Genomic DNA, 20,843 nt, shown 5'->3' with positions numbered 1-20,843 from the left:
ACCTCTGCAAGATGCATCCATCCTGCTGCCCCTCTACATTTTCTTTGACTGAAACTCTACTTCACTCTGTGTTCTGTAGCTTCTGTCATTCCAAAATTTGTTTTGAGGTAGTTTTTCCCTTTCTTGTTTTGTGGAAGTGTTCTAGGGGAGCTTGGAATATTCCTTACTCTGCCATGTTAGCTACCAGAAGTGGAAGTTTACCTAATTAATTTCAAAAGCATATCATTAGATGTTACAGTTGTGGGTGGGATGTAGGAGGATATCTATAAATGACCATTATATGAAAACAAGTCAAAAGAAATAAGCATTTTTAAATGTGTGAAAATGCTTGGAGTTTTATAAATATTATATAAAGGTAAGGCACTACAATTATTGATATCCAGTTGTTCTTGTTATTGTTGTTTTCATACTAGTTAAAAAATCACTTAGTAACTGCCTATCAGTTGATTGCTAACAAATTGTTTAAAAAAATAACTGATTCATTAAATGAAAGAATTTAACAGCTAAAAGACTTTTTGACATAGGTTAAATAACTTCATAGATGAATAAAATGAGGTGCAGATAAAATAAGGGATTTTTAAATTAATCATCAAGACATTTTAGAGACATGGAGATAGCTTGAATTCTTGTTTTTCTGGTCATCAAATGACACCCCATATTTATTGAATTATACTGTTAAAATTCCTCTCTACTAACTTGACTTTGTAAAAACAATGGGTTTCCAAAGGTGATGTATATCTCATTGACTGAGTGCATGACTACTGTGTTGATATCCTAAGTAGCTGATCTGCTAACAGCCTTTCAAATAATTCTTATTATTTTGCAATATTTTAAAACAAATCTATTGTATGTACTGAAAAGATGCAACTTAATGTCTTAAAATAGAGATAATACATATGAAAACATTCAGGAATACTGTACTCATGTATTTCTTTTGAAAATGTTATACAACAGTCTGTATTAAATTGTAACTGGACACCACCTTGTCATTCTTATACTTTTATTTCATTTTTAATTTGGAGCATTCCTTTATATTCCTAAAATTTGTTTATTATATAATCAACAACTTGCATAGTAACCAATTACAAACTGGAAAATGATTGACAACAATTAGAAGATGAAAAGCCTTCCTAAGATTTCTTCTTATGATTGATTATATAAATTATATATTGATTACATAAATATCTTCTGGTATTTAAAATTATTTTGTTTTGACAATTTTAAACGTAATAATTTGAAAAGATAATCAAATTTATTACTGGGAATAAGAAAGTTTATTAAATTCCAAAAGTGTTAAAGTTAAAATTTTGTTGACAAAGATCACATTTCCTGCATTAAATTAAAAAAAAAAACTTTCCCAAAAGATTATCTGACTATGAAAGCCTTTTAAAAAGACTCTTAAAGTCATAATGGGATATGGAAATCAAATTAATGGTCTTCATATGTAGAACAAAGTTAATTCAAATGCATTTGTATTATGAAAATTAAAACAAATTATGTATTTCTAAATTCCTTTTGGCACATGTTTTTTTTTTCATCTACTATTTGACATCTCCTCTGATTTCATAGACCCATTCTGAGGCATATATAAAGAACTATTGGATTACATTTGATGCTACTATGTATATATTCCTATTATTTTAGGCTATCCATATTCAAAAATGAAATAGGATAATTACTTTCCATTCATATATAAGAAGCTTATTTACTAGAACAAATAAATGTTTCATCATTAAAGTATTTCTCCCCATTTCTCTAGATGAATTCAAGCTCTTTATGAAAAGACTTCCCATGAATTATTTCCTCAACACATCTACCATAATGCATTTGTGGACAATGGATTCTAATTTTCAGCGTCGTTATGAACAATTGGAGAACAGCATGAAACAACTTTTCCTAAAGGCAGAGAAAATTGTACACAAGCTTTTTAGCCTTAGTAAGAGGTGTCATAAACAACCACTCATCAGCCTGCCAAGACAAAGGTAAGACATGTTTTGACAATCTGGGAAACTGGGATCATTGTTTTGACATTGAATTCTTCTTCAGATTTCAGGTATGGTAATTAGCCCTGGGCACACTGGCTTTTATATCCTTAATGATGAATTGACAGCAATGTATCCTCTAGTGCATTAGAATTACTATTCTCAGATATTCCCCAAAGCAGTGATACAACAGGAAAACAGAAACTACTAACTCATTTGTCTTTATGTATGCTATCAGAATCAATAAATCATGTGAAGGTAGTCACCAGGTAATTCTTCAGAAAAGCAAATAAAAACATTGCCACACAAGCAAACAATGAACATAATAATGTTCTTACTTCTGAAATGAAAATGTTTATTATATGTACTTGAAAATAAACCTAGGAAATGTTTATTATATTTACTAGTTCAAACAGCAAAGAAAATTTTGCTTTGTGTATTTTCAGAAAATTCCCCAAACTGCCATGCAAGCTTGGCAAAATTTTATGAGGGAGGTGATACATTTTATGTTATTTGGTTCCACTGTTTGCAGGAAATGTATTTGTTTTTTCTCCAGATTTAGTAATTTTTTTGTGTAAGTAAAAGTGTTTTTATTTATTTTATTTTGACAAAACAAATAAATAAAGTTTCCAAAGAAAAGTTATGAAGCTATAAAGCTCTGTATGTAACATGCTGTCTTTGTACTCATACAGGTTATGTATGGAAACATCAATTTGATGCGCAAATAACTAAGAAGAGAAAGATTAGTAAAGAATCAATACAGTCTTTCTCCTTGGGGATAAAAAATAAAAAGAAATAAAAAGGAGATAATTTTGTTAAGTTTCATTGAAAAATGGGTCTTTGGTAAACTTAAAATGAAAAATAGTCTAAAAAATCACTCACTATGGTAGTTTCACATATAGAATATCGATTTATGTTGTGTTATCTAGTTAGGTCCATCCTTATATGCAGGAGATGTGTTTTCTTGATCTTATCTTTCCCAAGTTTTCCAACATGTTTTTCCTCAAATGTTAATGCATTTAGCACCCAATATTAATGCAATATTTGACCTAGTTGGGGTTTCTGGAAACCAGTAGTTCTATTTGACATATGATCTTATTAGGAATGATTAATATGGGATGAGGTGATCCTAATGACAGTTTTTAGTTGCTGTTGTTTGTTTTGTAATTTGAGATGATCTAATTTCATATTGATTACCTGGGTACCAATAACTCCTCTTCATTAACAATGTTTATTTTTAATCACTCTAATACAAAATAGGTGTTGTGCAGTTATTAGACATTTTTCTTTGCTTCATTATGTACATTAAGTACCATGCTAAATAACCTTCCTTTTTCAAAGTGAAAATTCTTTATTTCTCTTTCTTTAAAAGCTTTTCTTTGTTCCCAGAGATAAGTTATTGTCTATATGACATGACATAAAACTTAAAAGTTTAAAATGATTTTCAAAGTTTAGGCACAATCTTATGATCCTAAAATTAGTATATGTTTTATATTAGTGAACTGATCATTCATATTGTTAAAATGAAAGCTCATGTAAATAGACATCATATGCATATTTATTTACATACTTACATATTACATATAAATACATGCACACACATATTTATACACGTCCAAGCTTACCATATCTATTTGCTAGAGATCTGGCCTCAGAATCCTCATTTCCTAACATGCAGTCTCCCCCAGCACATGATTAAAGTTAATCATCCCATTAATAGCAAAAAATTATAAGTGAACAAGGAAACTTAAATATAATCTCTGACTTTTTTACCTTGAGTAATGCATGTGAGTTTCAAGTTACATCAATTGCTAAATATTTGTTGAGTTCAGCATTTAAAAAAAATTCTTTATATAGAATACAGTGAAATAATCATGCTGCTAAAGAGGTAGCTCAATTTAAATGGTCTTTATGTATGTATATATAACCTCAAATGACCAACTTTCAATAGAAAATTAGGCTTAAATGGTTTAATTATTAGTAGTCAGATAATTTCATCAATGATAAAATATTAACAAAACAGATTGTGATTCAATGTTGGTGTGGTATTCATAATTAAAAATATGTAACCTAGATAGTTTTTACTTGGGTATAACTAAGTATTTTCTGGTATTAAAAATCTGATATATATATATATATATATTTTTTTTTTCTCTCTGTTAAATGGACCTGGAAAGGCTTTTGGTAAAAGATGTGATTTTACCTGAGAAATGAAAAAAAAAATCAAGGTTCCAAATATGGGTGACTGGGTGTGGGGGGAGGGATGATGGTATCCTCTAGAAGGATATTGGCAAAGACATGGCATGTTTGCCCTGTAGGCATGGAGGGGGCTGCTCTGTTCCCTGTCTCCACTACACCTGAGGACATTTTTTTGCATGTCCCATCCCCCCTGCCCAATAGCCCAATGTGAACACTTCCTCCCTCTGCTCTCTGGGGTAATGTGAGAGATTCACAGATGGCTTGAAGGTGCTTTTGGGAGAGGCAATCTCTAAATGGTTCATTCATGCTGCTCTGGAGTATTAAGTAATTTAGAAAGAGAGAAGGAGTCTTGGGGGAAAGATAATGCATTTGATTTTTGAGCATGTTGGGTTCAGGTTAAGTATGTCTAATCTAAATTCAATCATTTAGTTATTTTCAATCATGTCTGCCTTGTCCTAACACCATTTGGAGTTTTTGTTGTTGTTTTTTGGCAGAGATACTGGAATAGTCTATTATTTCCTTCTCTATCTCATTTTATAAAAGAGGAAGCTGAGGCAAGTAAGTTTAAATGACTTGCTCAGCTCCCAGTAAGTGTCTGGGGCTAGATTTGAACTTGGTAAGATGAGCCTTACTGACTCCAAGCCCAGCACTCTATTAGCTGTGCCACCTAGATACCTAAAATATCTAGTAAGGTTCTAATATCCTTTGGCATCAGAAAATTTTTGAAAAGACTTTCCAATGGAACTCGGAATGCCTGTACTTGACCCTGAGGTGAGGACTATGTGAAGGAAATCATTGAGTAGATTGGGTAACAAGGATAGAATGGCAGCCAGAAAATGTGGCAATAGAATCAAGGGATCATGAGACAGAGGGAAGGGCAAATGTCCCCTGCACTGCCCCCTAAATACCCTCTGGGCATCCCAGGCAAAATAGAAAGCCACAGTTGGCTCCTGAGAGATGATGCATGAGAGTTAGTAGGAAAATAAAGTTTGGTAAACTGAAGCAAGAGTGGATTTTTTTTTGTTCTCTTCTCTTCCATTTTTGTTGATGGCAAGACTTCTCTGTGAATGTGAATAGGGGGCCCTAATGTTGACCACAGTAGCAATCTAAATGGACCAGCAAGGAAAGTAACTTATTTCTCTCTCTCCTATTTTTCCATATTTTCCTCTATGAATTTTGAATTAATAATATGTCATTTTAAGAGTAGTGCAAAACTGGAGAATAGAATAAATGCCCAAATCTTCAACTTATTTCTCAAGGCATAAACTAGATATCAACAAGTCCTTAATAAATTTGAGAAAATAAAATGTTTTGATTATTGGATGAAGATAAATAATGCCTCAAATGTGATTTGCTGAAATTATATGAAGCATTTCTGGAGCTGTGTAGACCAATGTTAGAACTACACATTCTGACAATAATGAGTTGAGTAGTGGTGGTCCAATTTAATGGGGAAGAACACTTGAAAGGAAATTTCCTTTGGATGTGAAAGATTGACTTTCTTTCTTCTCTCTTCCATTACCTTATTTAATGAGAAAACTTTGTGAACTTTGATAAGAAGGATCTGCAGTACCCATGAGTGTTTGTGGCAATGTCCATGGAACAACTATCATTGACACTGTCTTTGTCATGTTCGGAGAGTCATAACAAGGACGAACTAAAGGCCAGTAGAGAGCAAAATCTATGTGGAGTTTCATGAGGATGTTGAAGGAAAAAAAAAACAGCTTAGCTTAGGTACATTAGGGAATAGTAGATAGAATGCTGAAGTCCAGATAAGGAAAAACTGAGTCCAAATCATGTCTCAGACATTTGCTAGTTTTATGAACATGGAGAATTCTCTCTAAGCTTTGGGATACTGTAAAAATATGACATCTAGACTTTGCAAGTCATAATCATGGAGTATTTACATGGAGGAAATCAACTTTGGAGCTGCCAGAGACTTGGATCATCTTTAAAAAGAGGTTAAGTGAGCTTTCCCCTTCACTCGGGTGGACAGTGTTAGTGAGTGTGAACCTCCTGCCTTCCTGAAACTTGTAAGGACTTTTCATCTTGATAATGCAGTTTGACCCAACCAAGGACTCTGGAGTTGTGAGAATCCAGGCCCTGTGTACTTTACTAACCCCATAACTTTTATTATTCCTTTTATTTGGTTATGTTAAGGTTATTTAGATTCTATCCACAATGGAGTTTACATTTTATAAGAAGAGAACATGTACACACATTTACTTAATAGAAACCATTTAGAAAATAAATAAATAATAATTTGAGGGGCTTCTACCAATTGGAAGAAGCATGAGAGGTCTCTTGAAGCAATGTAGATGACTAATTTGTGTTATGGTTGTATGTATGTATGTGTGTATATATATGTACTTACAAAAATAAGTATATGTATAAAATATATCTGACATAGTTGTGCATTAATAAAATATATAAAATATAGTTCTATATATGTATGAATATATTTTCTATGAATGTTATACCTTAATTATATCACTGAGACTAGAGATTATTCCATTTTTAAAAATCTGTTATCTTTAGAACTTAGTGTACATCTTTACCAACATTAAAGGTCCTTATTATATGTAAAATTATTCTCTTTAATTTTCCATTAACTTCATAACTTGCCCAGAATCACATACATTGCCTCTAAGTGATATAGAGTCATTTGTCTTATAAAATCTCAGGGTCCTGTTTGGGACATTCCTAATTCTAACTTCTGTGCCTCCTTAAATAAATTCTGTACCTGAAGGCAACATAGCACTGGAATATACAATGTAGGGTAGATAAAATATTGCATTGCCCTTTCCAAATGTTTTAATATTATAGAATGTCAGATACAATTAATATGTGGTTTTTAGTTTGTAATATATGCTACATTTTCTGATTATAACTCTATAAAGAACTGCAGGAAAAGAGGATATTAATTTCCATTCCATTCCTTTATTGCAGACTTTTTTCTGACTATTTTAGAATGAAATATCCTGAATAGTCCTTCTAATATCAGCTAGGAAATTCTAAAGGGGTAAAAGAAAATAACTACACCTCTATAATCTTTTCAGATTTGTTTTTCTTGTTATAATTGTTATGTAGATTTGAAAATTGTTTGAACAATATTTAAAAGAATAAAAGATGAAACTAGAAATATTTATAGACTAAGTCCCTGAGATTAGTCTATTCTAGCATAAAGCTGCTAGCATTCTAGTGAAAGTTTTAATATAACTATTAATGTGGAAAACAAAACAGACAAAAAATCATCTGTCAGTCAATTCAACAAGAAATTTTTAATCAGCAACTCAATTTTTGGAGTCCCTCAAGTTAGAATCATTCTTCATTCTTCATTCTCTCTCAGCTTATTTATTCAATCACTTGCCCAATCTCGATATTTCTGCCTTCATAATTTATGTTCCTTCTGAAAACTTCTCTCTACTCACACACCATTAGGCTTTGTTATTGATCTTTTCACCTCTCACCTAATCTATTAAAATGACCCTACCTCTGTTCGGTTACCTCTAGTGATTCTCTAGGATAAAATTTCAATTCTTCTTCATTGTTTTTAGTCCTCATCTTCAAAGACAGTCAGGTAATGCAGTGAATATGGATAGAGTATCGCTACTGGAGTCAGGAAGACATGAGTTCAGATCTGACTCCAGACACTTTGTGGAACTGGGCATGTCACTAAACACTGTTTGCCTCTGTTTCCTCATCTGTAAAACCAGTTGAAGTAAATGGAAAATCACCCCAGTGTTTTTGTCAAAAAAAAAAACAAACCTCAAATGGGTTAATAGTTGGACATGACTAAGTAATAACAAACAACAGATACCTGTGTGTGTGTACATATACATATTTACATACATCACTCTATATCAAACTGGAATATAGAATGTATCAGGTAGGAAAGACTTTAAGTATCATCTAACTTAACTTATTTATTTTTTAGATGAGAAAACAGAACCAGAGATAGGTAGGTTCGTAGGTAGCTAGATATTTAAAAGTTTTACCTTACTCGTGTACATGTAAATATACATGTTTTATATATATTATATATACACACATATACCTACACCCACTATACAGACTTTTGAATACCCATATAAATTTTATAAAATTACTGTCTCTTATTGAATATTAATCTACACATCTAAAAACAAATTATCAATCAACAGTGGAAAAGGAAACATTCCCAATAAACTCCTAGGAATAACAAAGTATTTTATCCTTTTCCTTTAAGTAGAGTCAGTAGAAGTTAAAAGTAAATAAAGAAATTTCAGGAATCAAGCCAATTAAGATCAAAATTCTCATCTCACATTCGGGTGCACTTCAGCCAGCAGCAAATAGAATAGTACAAAAGAACAGCGATGTGACAAAAGAATGTGGAATAAAATGAAGGTCATTTTGTTGTGGTTGTTCTATTAAACTCAGCAGGCAGTCTTCATATAAGTTTCTTAAAGAAAACAAAAAGACATAGTCTGAAGTAATAATACCTTTCATCGAACTGCAATAGACTTAATCTAGACTAGAATGAAAGCAAGACATAAAGTGAAAATTAAATCAATGAGAAAATAACAAAATCCAGTTTTAAGTAGCAAAGAGAAACATATACTATTAATGCCACTACCCAATTATTTCCAAAATTTAAAGGAAAATAAAAAGCTCTTACTTGTGTGCAAAAGACATTTATATATAAAATATATTTATGTCATTCTATATTTTATGGGGATCAATTGATTTCCAAAGTAGCCAGTTTTTAAACTGAAAAACTGCTACCTCTGTGGATAATAATACAATATCACTTGGAACTCTCTATAGAATACAAGTGGCTTTGCTAATGTGAATAGAAATTCACTCCTAAAAAGTCAGATATATTCAATGAGTTTATGACAATCTGATTGCCTACTTATTTAATTGAATTGATGGTCAAGAAAATTAAATGTTTGCCCACCCAGGGAACAATATGATTCAATCTATTAAAAAACTAAATTTCCATATGCTGAAGAACTGTTTACTCAGTTCATTTATTTCCATGTTGTTTTTTTAAAGGTGATTTGAAAATTTTATGAACTAGCAGGTCTAGTATAAGCAGCAATTAAGAAGAGAAAAGGAAAAACTTGCTGATTAAATGAAATCAGAAAATGAAATAGACTTATTGATGCAAAGTGCTAATTGAAAGTTCATTGGGAAAAAGAATTTCTAGGAATCATATTGGAGCTTTCAAAAATAGATGTCAGGAATCTGATGAATTATTTTGCTTTTAGTTCCCTGGCATTTGGGTTATGCTGGCTACTTGATAATCATGTTAGTTATTGTTAATAGCAGTTAATTCACAACAACTACACTCACACACAAAGTTATTATAGCATTTGTTCTGGGAGCTAATATGGAGAATGTCTGGAATATGTGTAGGGTTAAAAACCTAAGGAGAGTCACTGAAATTATGAAAAGCTCAAATTCCAATTATATTTTACTTTCTATACAATTTAAATTTAGTCTGCATGACAAATACTTTCAGAGGATTTTGAAAAGGAACTAATGCCCTAGGTATGAAAACAAAAGATAAAGCCTTTTATAAGTGGATAAAAAATAAATATTTAAATAGAATTTATAGGTATCTTCAAAAGCCTACAAAGTTATTCTTCAATTTTTCTCTCATATTATAAAATATTCTTCATGATCTTAGGATGGTCAATATCAAATTTTATACTTCATAATGTTTTTTATAAAGAGTTTTTATTTCTAACACACTTTTTATTCTTATTTTTAAATCCTTACTTTCTGTCTTAGAATAAATACTGTGTATTGGTTCCAAAGCAAAAGAGTGTTAAGGGCTAGCCGATAGGGGTTAAGTGACTTGTCCAGGGTCACACAACTAGGAAGTGTCTGAGGATAGATTTGAAATGAGTACCTCCCATCTCTAGGCCTGCTTCTCAATCCACTAAGCCACCCAACTGCCCCCCCCTTATTTTTTTAATTCCCATTCAGTTCTTCATAACATTATACTATTGCTATATATCCATGATTTGAGGAACAAGAATCCTGTGATAATAATTCATCTCTAGGAAGCATGTGTCCTCAAAGTGCAAGTGAAATTTAAATTGATGAAATACATTCATTTAGATCTAGTACAAGATGGCTTTGATACTACTAACCTCCAACCGCTTCACTTCCAACTGGGGTAGGTCAGGTGCCCAGAGTAAAGCTTCTACTTCTCCCCACAGAATTCTAGAGAATTCCAAGAATCTGAAGGTCATGATATCGCTTTAAAAAAAATAGAACTTTCTCAAGTGAATTTCACCCACCGATTATCAATTAATATCAACTAGTCAGTCAGACCTAATTAAAAGGAGGACTTTCCCTTTTCATGCCTAGTCATTCAATTTATTTTTCTTGTTTTAGTACTATAGCATTTCCATTTGTTGTTCATTTGGTTTACTCTTTGTGTCTGAGTCCAGAACTGAACTTAGGAAGAATCTTTCTGGTCACTTCTGGCATTTTATCCTTTCAATACTGACTAATACTGGTTATTATGGACATCCTTGCTTCACTTATTATTTTATTAGGAAAGCTTCAAATTTATCACCATTCTATATGATGCTCAGTATTTTAAGAAAGGCTCCATTGATTTCTCTGTTTTTATTAGTGTTTCTAAGTAGTTATGAATGTTTTATTTTTCAAAGTTTTTTCTATATCTATCAATATAAATAATGCTTTTTATTGTTACTGTTATTGATATAGAAATTTTGCTTATAATTTCCTAATATTGAACCCTACACCTATAATGTAAATCCTATCTTATCATTGTATGTGATCTGTATGATATATTACTGTAATATCCTTGCTAATTTATTTAAATTTTTACATCAGTATTCATTAAAGAAATTCTGTAACTTTCTTTTGTTTTGCTCTCCCTGTTTTATGTAACAAAACTATATTTGTGTCCAAAAATACAATTTGGCAATTTGATAGGACTCTTTATTTCCTAACTTTTATTCAAATTGACTTACATAAAGTACCAGAGAGCAACAACAGGCTCATTTAAAATTCACAGACCTGAACAAAAGATGTTTTTCAATTAATCCCATGTTAATAGGATCATGTATTTGAAACTGGAAGGGATTTAGAGATCGCAGAGTCTAAATCTTTGATTTTCCAGATTAAGAAATTTAGTGACAAATATGTAAACAAAGGATTTGAACCCAGATCTTCTGACTCCCAATCCAGCCTTCTTTTGTTGCACTGTGCTGCCTCATAACAGAACAGAGTATTACATACAATATTCATCAACCTGACCAAGGCCTTTGGTTTCTGTCAGTCAAAAGGGCTTGTGGAACATCTTGGTGAAATTCGGTTGCCTGGAGAAATTCATCCATATTGTACTTCTATACATGTTCACATGGGATCCCAATTAAGGACAATGAGCTCATGTCTTCTCAGTCACTAGCAGAGTAGAGCATAGCTATGTACTTGCTCCCATGCTTTTTTTCAGAATTTTCCTGATGCTGTCAGACAGGTCATTTTGCCACATTTATTTAAAAAAACAACAACAAAACAAACAATCAAACAAAAAACCTTTCCTAAATGAGATTATCTTCATAGAGAGGCAATAATTCATAGCTGATATCAAAACTTCTTGTATTACCTTTTCCTTATTTAAAAAAATAATATTGTTTACGGCATTCTACCATAATAAGATAATCCGACTGCAGCATTATAAATAGATTAGATTTTAAAATTGCATCAATCTACATTTAGAGGAAAACAATGGTGGCCCTTGGCAAAGTAAGGAGGAAGGAGAGTTACTATTCAACCTTTGATTGAGAAATAATTGTGCAGTCAATGCAGCCCCTGAGGAGGAGCTGCAACAGATTATGGATCAATTTTCATCTCATATGCTAATTTTGACCTGACAATCGATACCAAAAAAAAGCAGAGGTTCTTCACTAGCTAACACTGATGCATTTGTATGTGGAACCAGTAAACGAAGACATTTTGGAGGATGTTGATCAATTCACTCATTAGTGTACATTACAGGGATGTCCATGTAGGTGATGAAATTGATGCATGCATTGCCAGAGCTAGCCTGGTGTTTGGGAAGCTCCAAAAGAAAATGGGGAAGAGAAGAGGTATTAGGTGGCGTGATGAACTGTGGATAGACAGAGCTTTTGTACAATATAGATTTCAACTCATGTGGATTATTTTATGACACATGATCCTTATCCATGCTTTCTGTCTTTTATAGGAGATTCACCCAACATGCTGACTGCTTCTCTTTTGATATTTACAAAATACACAGATATCACTAATACAATCGAGTGAGCTTTCCATCAATTCTCTCAGGTCTCACTTTAATGTTAACTTTGTGACTATTTTTCCCATCACTTGACAGCTTACATCATGCAAATAATTTTTCTTTCATCAGGGGGAAAATGTTGAAACCTATTCTCACACCCACCAGTGACTTCTACATCACCTTTAGGTGACCCAAAATTTTACTTTTTAAGTCTGTCATATCCTATAATTTTGAATCATAGAGCATGTCAACAAATACATTATTTCTAAAACAAAAAGATGGACCTTTGTGTCAAGGAGAGGTCTTAGGTCAGAAAAATGAACTCATTAAAATGGTTTCTTTTTTGTGATTTTATTTAGAGATTGTATGTCATTTTCACAGAGAAAAGGTAAGCATTAGACAGGGTGACTACAGAAAAACAGCAGAAAAATATTTTATAGGAAGAACTAGAAAATAATTTCTACTTATATAATTGTCATTTCTATATTACCTATTTGTATTTAGTGATACTATTAACTTATTTAAGCAATGATCAAAATTAATCAAAAATTAGAATTACAATGAAAAGCTATGGTGTGTAATTGAAAGAACTCCAAACAAATTTTGAATATAAGTTGTTGGCATAAAAGTTAAATGAAGAAAAATTAAGAAAAAAATAAATTATTGATACTTAAAGAGGAATATGGATATAAAAATGAACCTCAACTCAAAGCAATCAATGCATCCTAAGAAAATTTAGCCAATATAAATCAGTCACTTCTACATAGAGGCAAAAAAAATCTAAGAAACTCCTCAATTACAAAATACTTGTTCCATTTATTGAGTAAAGAAAATAGCCTAAGATAGCCTCTGTCTATAATTTGATTTGTGTGTGTGAAATCAGTGAAAGAGCAAAATAATATCTCCATTTAAAAAAAAATGATAGGTGGATTGGGAAAGAATGGTGAGGGAGTGGCACATGTAAACCAAATAATCAAGAGGGCATTTAAGGACGAAATTCATAGGACAGTAATGAAAATGAAAAAAAATACTTTTCAGATGTCTTATGATAACCTATTTTTCACATCTAAATCTGATAAACTGTCACATTTGAAAATGACACCTCAATCTACAATGGATAGCAAGAAGTTATAGTCCAGAGGACAATGATGGGAATAAGAAATGGCCCAAATCAGGCATGTACACAGGGCCATTCCAGTGATAAATCAACTTTGAAGATATTAGTGGATTTCTTTTCAATATGTATGTAAGAGGAGATGGGATCATAGTCTTAGAAAGAATTCACAGACATAATTAGTATTGAAAAAAAGAGAGTGAGAACATTAGTAATAACAAACCTTTATGCCTACTTTACTCAAACTATTGTTTTCAAAGCATTTATGTTTAAAAGCTACATGAGTATGGAAGATATTTTAATGAAGTAATGAAATGGAATAGGCAAACTTTGGTAAATAATATTATGCCAATAAATATATCTTTACTTTCATGTAAATGACTAAATGTCCTTGTTACTTGACTAAAATAAATATTGGATTCAGGAGAGCAAGAGGAACCTGAAAGCTCATCCTCTAAAAAGATCTGTCCATGTATATGTTAAAATGCTATTAAGTCCCGTGAAAATTGTGACAACAAAAATAATTTCCATCAGTAATTCCCTGATTATTAATGTAATTGCCTTTTAGTAAGACTATGGACTGGTGTAACCATGGAAATTAATTTAGAATTATCAACCTGGAGTGAATAAATTGTTCAATTCCTTTGACCCAAGGATGCTGGGACAAAAAGTCAATATTTTTTTTAATCCTGGCAAACCTAGTAAACAGTTTGGCAGAAACAAGGTTTACAACCACATCTCACACCAAGTGGGCCCATGAGTTAGACATAAGGGGTTATTTTTAACTCAGTTTTCAAACCCATCTTCCAGAAATATAGTTTTGTTCTAAATCTTCCAGATTAAGAATATATATATATATATATATATATATATATGGACAAAGACTCATTCTATTTTTCAACCATTACCTAATTATTTTGAAGATTACTGCTTTATAATACTTTTTTAATTCTGCTACTGATAGGCTAATGTCCTTCACTTTTATTTTTTATTGATTCCCTTGATATTTTTGACCTTTTAAAAAAATAACTCTTATGTACCATCTCACACCTGTCAGAATGACTAATGTGACCAAAAGGTAAAATGATAAATGTTGAAGGGGATGTTGAAACATTGGGACACTAATGACCCATTATTGGAGTTCTGAACTGATCTGACTATTCTAAATAACATTTGAAGCTATTCTCTGAGGGCTATAAAACTGCATACTCATTGACCCAGGGTTACCCTACTAGCTTTGTGTGGCAAAGAATTTTTTAAAAAAGGAAAATGGGCTACAAGTAATATTTATATATGAGATATAGACAATATTATAAATTATATTATTGTCTTAATTTATCTTTATTTTATTTTATGAATTATATGATATTATATATGATGTTATATTATAAAATGGTTCTATATTATCTATAATTCCTTTTCCTTTCTCTTTGAATTCTTTATCACCATAAAAAGGTCTCTCAATAGATAGATAGATAGATAGATAGATAGATAGATAGATAGATAGATAGATATGTGTGTATATATATATATATATTTATTTATAGCAGCTTTTTGGGGGTGACAAAGAATTGCAAATTAAGGGTATTCTTATCAATTGGTGAATGGTTGGACAAGTTATAATATATGATTATGATGGGATAGAATTATGCCTTTATAAATGATGAGCAAGAGGTTTTCAGGGGGAAAATTGGAAAACACATGAACTGATGCAAAATGAAGTAAGAAGAAACAGGTGAATAATGCACACATTAACAGTTATATTATATGCTAATCTACTGTGAATAGTTTAGCTATTCTCAGCAAGGCAATAATCCAAGAAAATCCCAAAAGATTTCTGATAAAAAATGCTATCCACCACCAGAGAAAGAACTGAGGGAATCTAAATATACAGTAAAGCAGATTTTTTTAAAACTTTCTCTTTCTTGTTGTTGTTGTTGTCATTTTTGATCTGCATTTTCCTCTGAAACATTCTTAATGTGTAAATATTTTTTGGGATGACTGCACATGTTTAAACTAAATCTATACCAAAATCTATACCAAATTGTTCATTTACTCAGGAAAAAGGAATGAACCAAAAATTTAATAAAATATTGCTTATGAATTTTTAACATGAAATTGGGAAAAAATAAAACTTGAAGAAATAAAAGATAAATTTGAGGGGGTTCATAAGCAAAGAATGGGCTGAACATGATAATTTCTTAGATCCCTTCCAGCTGTGAGATTCTGTGATTTTATTATTTCTTTTTTTGGTAGAGTAATATATAAAGTGTGTTAAAACAGGAAAAATTCTTTAAAGTGCTCATGCCTTATGCTGTACCTTTCCCACAGATATTCCCTTTCTTCCTAAGCTATTATTTGTTGCTAACAATGGTTCTTATTATTCAGAAATGTGTAAATATCCCCATTCTTCTTGCAGAAATGACCTTGGAAACGTATCAGAAGCCCTATATATTCACTCATAAAAGCTTAGCACCTTTAAAAAATACATTGCTACCCAGATTATCAGACAGTGATCCATTTATAAGGTGCATTGAAATGATGCGTGCTCCCTGGGCTAAGGTTCAGATGGATTCCATGAGAAAACAATGCTGTGAGAAACTACTATTGTTTGCCAAGATAAGAAAAACTCTTTAATAACTATGGTGCTTAGTACATAATTATCAATTTGCAGGATATTCAAATTTTCATTATTTTTAAATTGTAACAGACAGTGTAGATTAAATTTACGAATTTCATTTCTCCATTTTATTAATCCTGTCTATTATAATTACTTTCCTAAGTATAAAAATTGAAGTGTGAATAGTTCTATAAGTTGCTTATAAATAAAGAAAACAGATATGGTCTTATTAATAAAACAGGAAAAAGCAAGTATATCCACTGATGTGATGCTGACTTTCCATTAGAACTACAGATGAAACCACTTATTAGAACATGAGTTCCTTGAGGGCAAGGACTACCTTTTCTTTGTCTAATCCCACCATGTGACACAGTATATTGCATAATAACAATGAGTCCTTTTCATTCATTAAATGGAAAACTCCACATAATGGTGGGTAGAAAAGCATTAAATTTGCAGTAGTCAAGAGACCACAAACCTAATAACAACTTATGCATAGCTTCTTTCAGTATAAAATAAACACTAGTTTGAAGTAAGAGGTTCAAATATAAGTGACTTTGGTTAAGTCTTCCCATCTATGTTCCCTTTTTTCATCTGTAAAATGGGGTGAAAAAAGTTGGAATATATATCCTCAATATCCTTTCTAAATTTAGGAATATACATATAATATATATGTGATATATGGCCCATGGTTATCTCTCTAGTACTCAATTTATCTGTAAAATTGAGGTTATGATAACTATTGCACTTCATGAGATTTTTCGTGAAGATATAAAGGAATAATGTATATAGAAATGCTTTGAAATACATGATATAGTATAAGATTTAAAGGTAACAGAATGTTTTTTTTAATAATTTTAATTCAGTTTTCAAACCCTGCTTCTAGAAACATTTTTATATCAAATCCATTAAATTAAAAAATATATTATTAGCATTAAAATCCTCCTTAGGATAAGCACAAAGAACTATAAAATAAAATTATATATATATACATATATATATATATATTCAGCTATAGCCATCAGATGACAGGATTACCATGGCTGCTTGCCAAAATCATTGTGGCCTTTTCCCTGTTTTCTATAAATGTGGGAAGTGAAAGGGCAAAGAAGTGAAATTCCAATCAATCCATTTTATTACTTGTTAGTAGATCATGGGAAGATTTATTTGGGCAGGAGGTTAAAAGTAACAGCATAAATAGATTTGACTGAAATATCTGTGAGCTTAATTTACTCATTCCATCGTCTTCAAAACCACAGATTGATTATATTTAAAAACAGAAACCTACTTAATGTTTAAAAAAAAACAGTAGAATAGAGGATCTCTTGTTGGTTAATCTTAGTGTCTGTAGTGCCTTTGCTAGTCCGTTTTACATAGAAGTCATTTAATAAATGCTTGCTGGATTAGATTGGATTCAGCTAGTCACTATTATATTAACTAACATGATGACAATTCTCATGTTACAACACATGTACTTCCTTGATATCCACATCATATTAAGACGCATAAAAGAAAGCAAAATTCGGTGATCAGCTTAAATCATAGAAGGCATATTATTTTCACCACTGGAGGGAGTACTCATATCAGAGAGATCCATGAACATATTGAAGTATAACAAACTCATGATTCAAGTCAATTTAAGTTGTCAAAAGAGGTTATACCAAAAATAATCATTTATACTAGGTTAAAAGGCAAAACTATATTATCATTGAAAGGTTTCTGATTATACAGTTCTGTGTTGTTGTTTTCTAATCCTGATTGCTTTTTTGGAAAAAAAATTAAGATGAATGACAAAAAATTCTGAATAAATTAATAGCATAATTTTAATATCAGAAATTTTCATAGGTCACAAACTGAATAGTATTAATTAGATGTATATGAAATTTAAAATCCAGTTGATTTGTACAATCTATTGGGAGATTGGACCAAATGGCACCTTGTGTACAAAAATAATGAAATAGAAACTTGGTTTCTCATCTGCAATAATTATTTTTCTGGGAATCTTGTTTTCTCAGAGGACAGAAAGTTAGACCTTGAGTAAAGAATAAAAAATGCCTGTCTCAGATACTTATTAGCTATGTGATATTGGGCAAATCATTTAAACTTAGTTTCTTCATCTGTAAAATGAATAAGCTCTACCTCACATGGTTGTGGTGAGGATACAGATAGATACAAAATGTTTTATAAACCTTAAAGTACTATAGAGATAAAAAATTAATAATAAATAAATAATAAAAATTAAAATAAATTAAAATAATAAATAAAAATTATCATTATTTGCAAGAAAATGGGAATGCAAAAAGATTGGAGTTGTCCTTAATTCTCAGTACATGTTATAGAAAATTTTTACTAAAATAATATTGCTACTGAAGATTTTTTCTTCCAAATTGTTGGCAGAAATTCTTAGGAGCATAAATGAATTTAGGATTCCTTATAATAATATAATTCTCTGAAATGTGGAAATTGATTTTAAACTTCTGTTAGAAGCAATTGTCACGATATTTGTTCCTCCTAGATTTTTCCTAATAAATTTTAATAAGGATTTCTTTACATTATAATCCTGTAAGTAACATTAATTTTTCTGAATAGGTTTTTATTGATATGTCACATACTAATTCAGTTTGCCTGGATTATCTTCTATGGAACAGCAAATAGAATCTAGTAAAACACTTCTTGAAAAATATTAACATTCACAATGTCTTTTGGGAGATAGAGTAAGTGAACAAAATATCATTTCTATTTTTTATAATCGAAATTTAATTTCACAGGAATTAAGTGGAGGAGGGAATTGCCTTTTATAGCCATTAATTTATGCTGAATCTATTAAGTGGAAAATGCAATAGCTGTGGTCATGACAATATGATAGGAGATGTGGATGAATATTATTATCATCTGTCATGTGTCACACATGGAAAACATGAAGCTCTGTGTTTATACTAAAATATATCTTTGTAAATTAATTTAAATTATCAAGAACGTTACTGATGATGCACAAATATAGCTTGTTGAAAAAAAAAGGACATTTGCCAAAAGAGTTGAAAGAATCACTTTGATATTATATATTTTGCACTTTTTCATGTTTTATCTTTTATATGTTTCCAGATTACACATAGATACAATTTTAGTAATCATTTTCTGACAGTTTGTGATCCATGTTCTCTCCCTCCCTCCTGCCATTTCCTTTTCCCCAAGATGACAGATAATATGATATGAGTTGTACATTTGCTATAATGCAATATATGATTCCATGTGCCTCATGTTGTGAAAGAAGATACATTTGCTTTATACTAGAGAAAAATTCATAGATGAAATAAAGTGAATGATGATATGCAGCGTTTACCCTCAAAAATAAAATTATTAAGGATGTAATCCCAGGAGAAACTTGAATATACTATATAACCTTACATTTATATTTTTAAATAATTTTCACTAACCATTAGTCTTTCATCTGATAGGATGCATAATTTATCCTGAACAATGGAAATAATGAAGGGAACAACTTTAAAAAAAAAACCAATTTATTTAGAAATAAAATTAGATCCGGAAAAGACCTTGAAGATTAGTGGTTGAACTATGTTGTGATCTTTACTCTCTATAGAGTCAGATAGTGTCTGAGAGTCTTAGCAGTTTTAAAGACATACTCTATTCTAGTTAGGCAGCCAATCAAAGGAAGTTGTAGAAGGGGATGCAGAATGCTTAATTATTAGGCAATCTAGCCTTGCACCAAAGACCATTCAAGGTACTTTCATAGTAGATAATCTAGTTATGCTCCTTAATTCCCCTTTGATCTTTTCATTTTCCCTACCTTTCTCTATTCCTCCCTCTTTTTCTTTCTCTCGCCCTTTCTCCTTTCCTCCCCTCTTCTCCTTCTTTCATTTCCTTCCTTCATTTCCTTCCTTCCTTCACTTAAGAAGTCTTAAAAGTTCCCCCGAGGGAAATGAGAGAATAAATACTTTGCAAAAGTTACAAGGAAAGAAGGTTTTGAACCAAGGTCTTCCTCACTCTTAATAGATAGTGTTTTATTCTCTATACTCTACTACATCTCTGACAAAATTATTTGATGAAAGAAAAGCCCAAGTTTAATTTAAGCAAAGTTATTTAAGTATTAATTAATTTTCTTCTATTACAAGACCAGAGAAAAACAGCAGCCAGCTATCCCATGAGTTACCAGTGCAAGTGAATGTGATGGGCTCTGTAAAAGTCTATTGACAGAGAATCGATAAGCAGATGTTTTACTGTTACTGGATTGGAAGAGCTATCTTGGAATGGTTTTGTTTTTTTCTCCCTTAAACTAAATAATGTTTTTAAGGAAGAAATCATCTTAACACTTCATTGATAAAATTTACATGAGCTACACTTTTTCTGGTCTTCCTTTCACTCAATAGATTTAAAAAAAAGATTAGACATCCCAAGTTAAGAGTTATATGAATTTAAAATAGAGAGACCTGTAAAGAAGAGGCCTCATTTAAAGCTTCAGAGCATTTAAATAGAGGAGGCCATGATCCCATTCAAAAATATTTAAAAGATAGTCACTGTATCATTCTGCACCTGTGCTTAAAAGGAGGTACAACTGCTAAAGCTCTAAATTGGATTGGCTTCAAAGATTTTAAAAAATAGCCTCTCTGTCTGGGAGATTTTTATCTC

At 31.2% G+C, this 20,843-nt stretch overlaps 1 protein-coding gene across 3 annotated transcripts in view; it reads left to right on the top strand.

Moving 5' to 3' along the window:
* The window catches only part of BRINP3 (BMP/retinoic acid inducible neural specific 3), a 501,932-nt gene that overhangs the window by 413,487 nt on the left and 67,602 nt on the right, over positions 1 to 20,843 (top strand). For all 3 annotated transcript variants that reach the window (XM_007480975.3, XM_007480976.3, XM_001367197.4), the window contains exon 7: positions 1,760 to 1,982. In XM_007480975.3, the coding sequence (XP_007481037.1) occupies positions 1,760 to 1,982 (223 nt within the window). The remainder of the gene's footprint in view (positions 1 to 1,759; positions 1,983 to 20,843) is intronic.

The sequence above is a fragment of the Monodelphis domestica genome, chromosome 2 (assembly GCF_027887165.1).
Source record: "Monodelphis domestica isolate mMonDom1 chromosome 2, mMonDom1.pri, whole genome shotgun sequence".
In the NCBI taxonomy this organism is placed as follows: Eukaryota; Metazoa; Chordata; class Mammalia; order Didelphimorphia; family Didelphidae; genus Monodelphis; species Monodelphis domestica.
The sequence above is the reverse complement of the archived record's forward strand: the minus strand, read 5'-3'. Positions and strand labels throughout refer to the sequence as shown.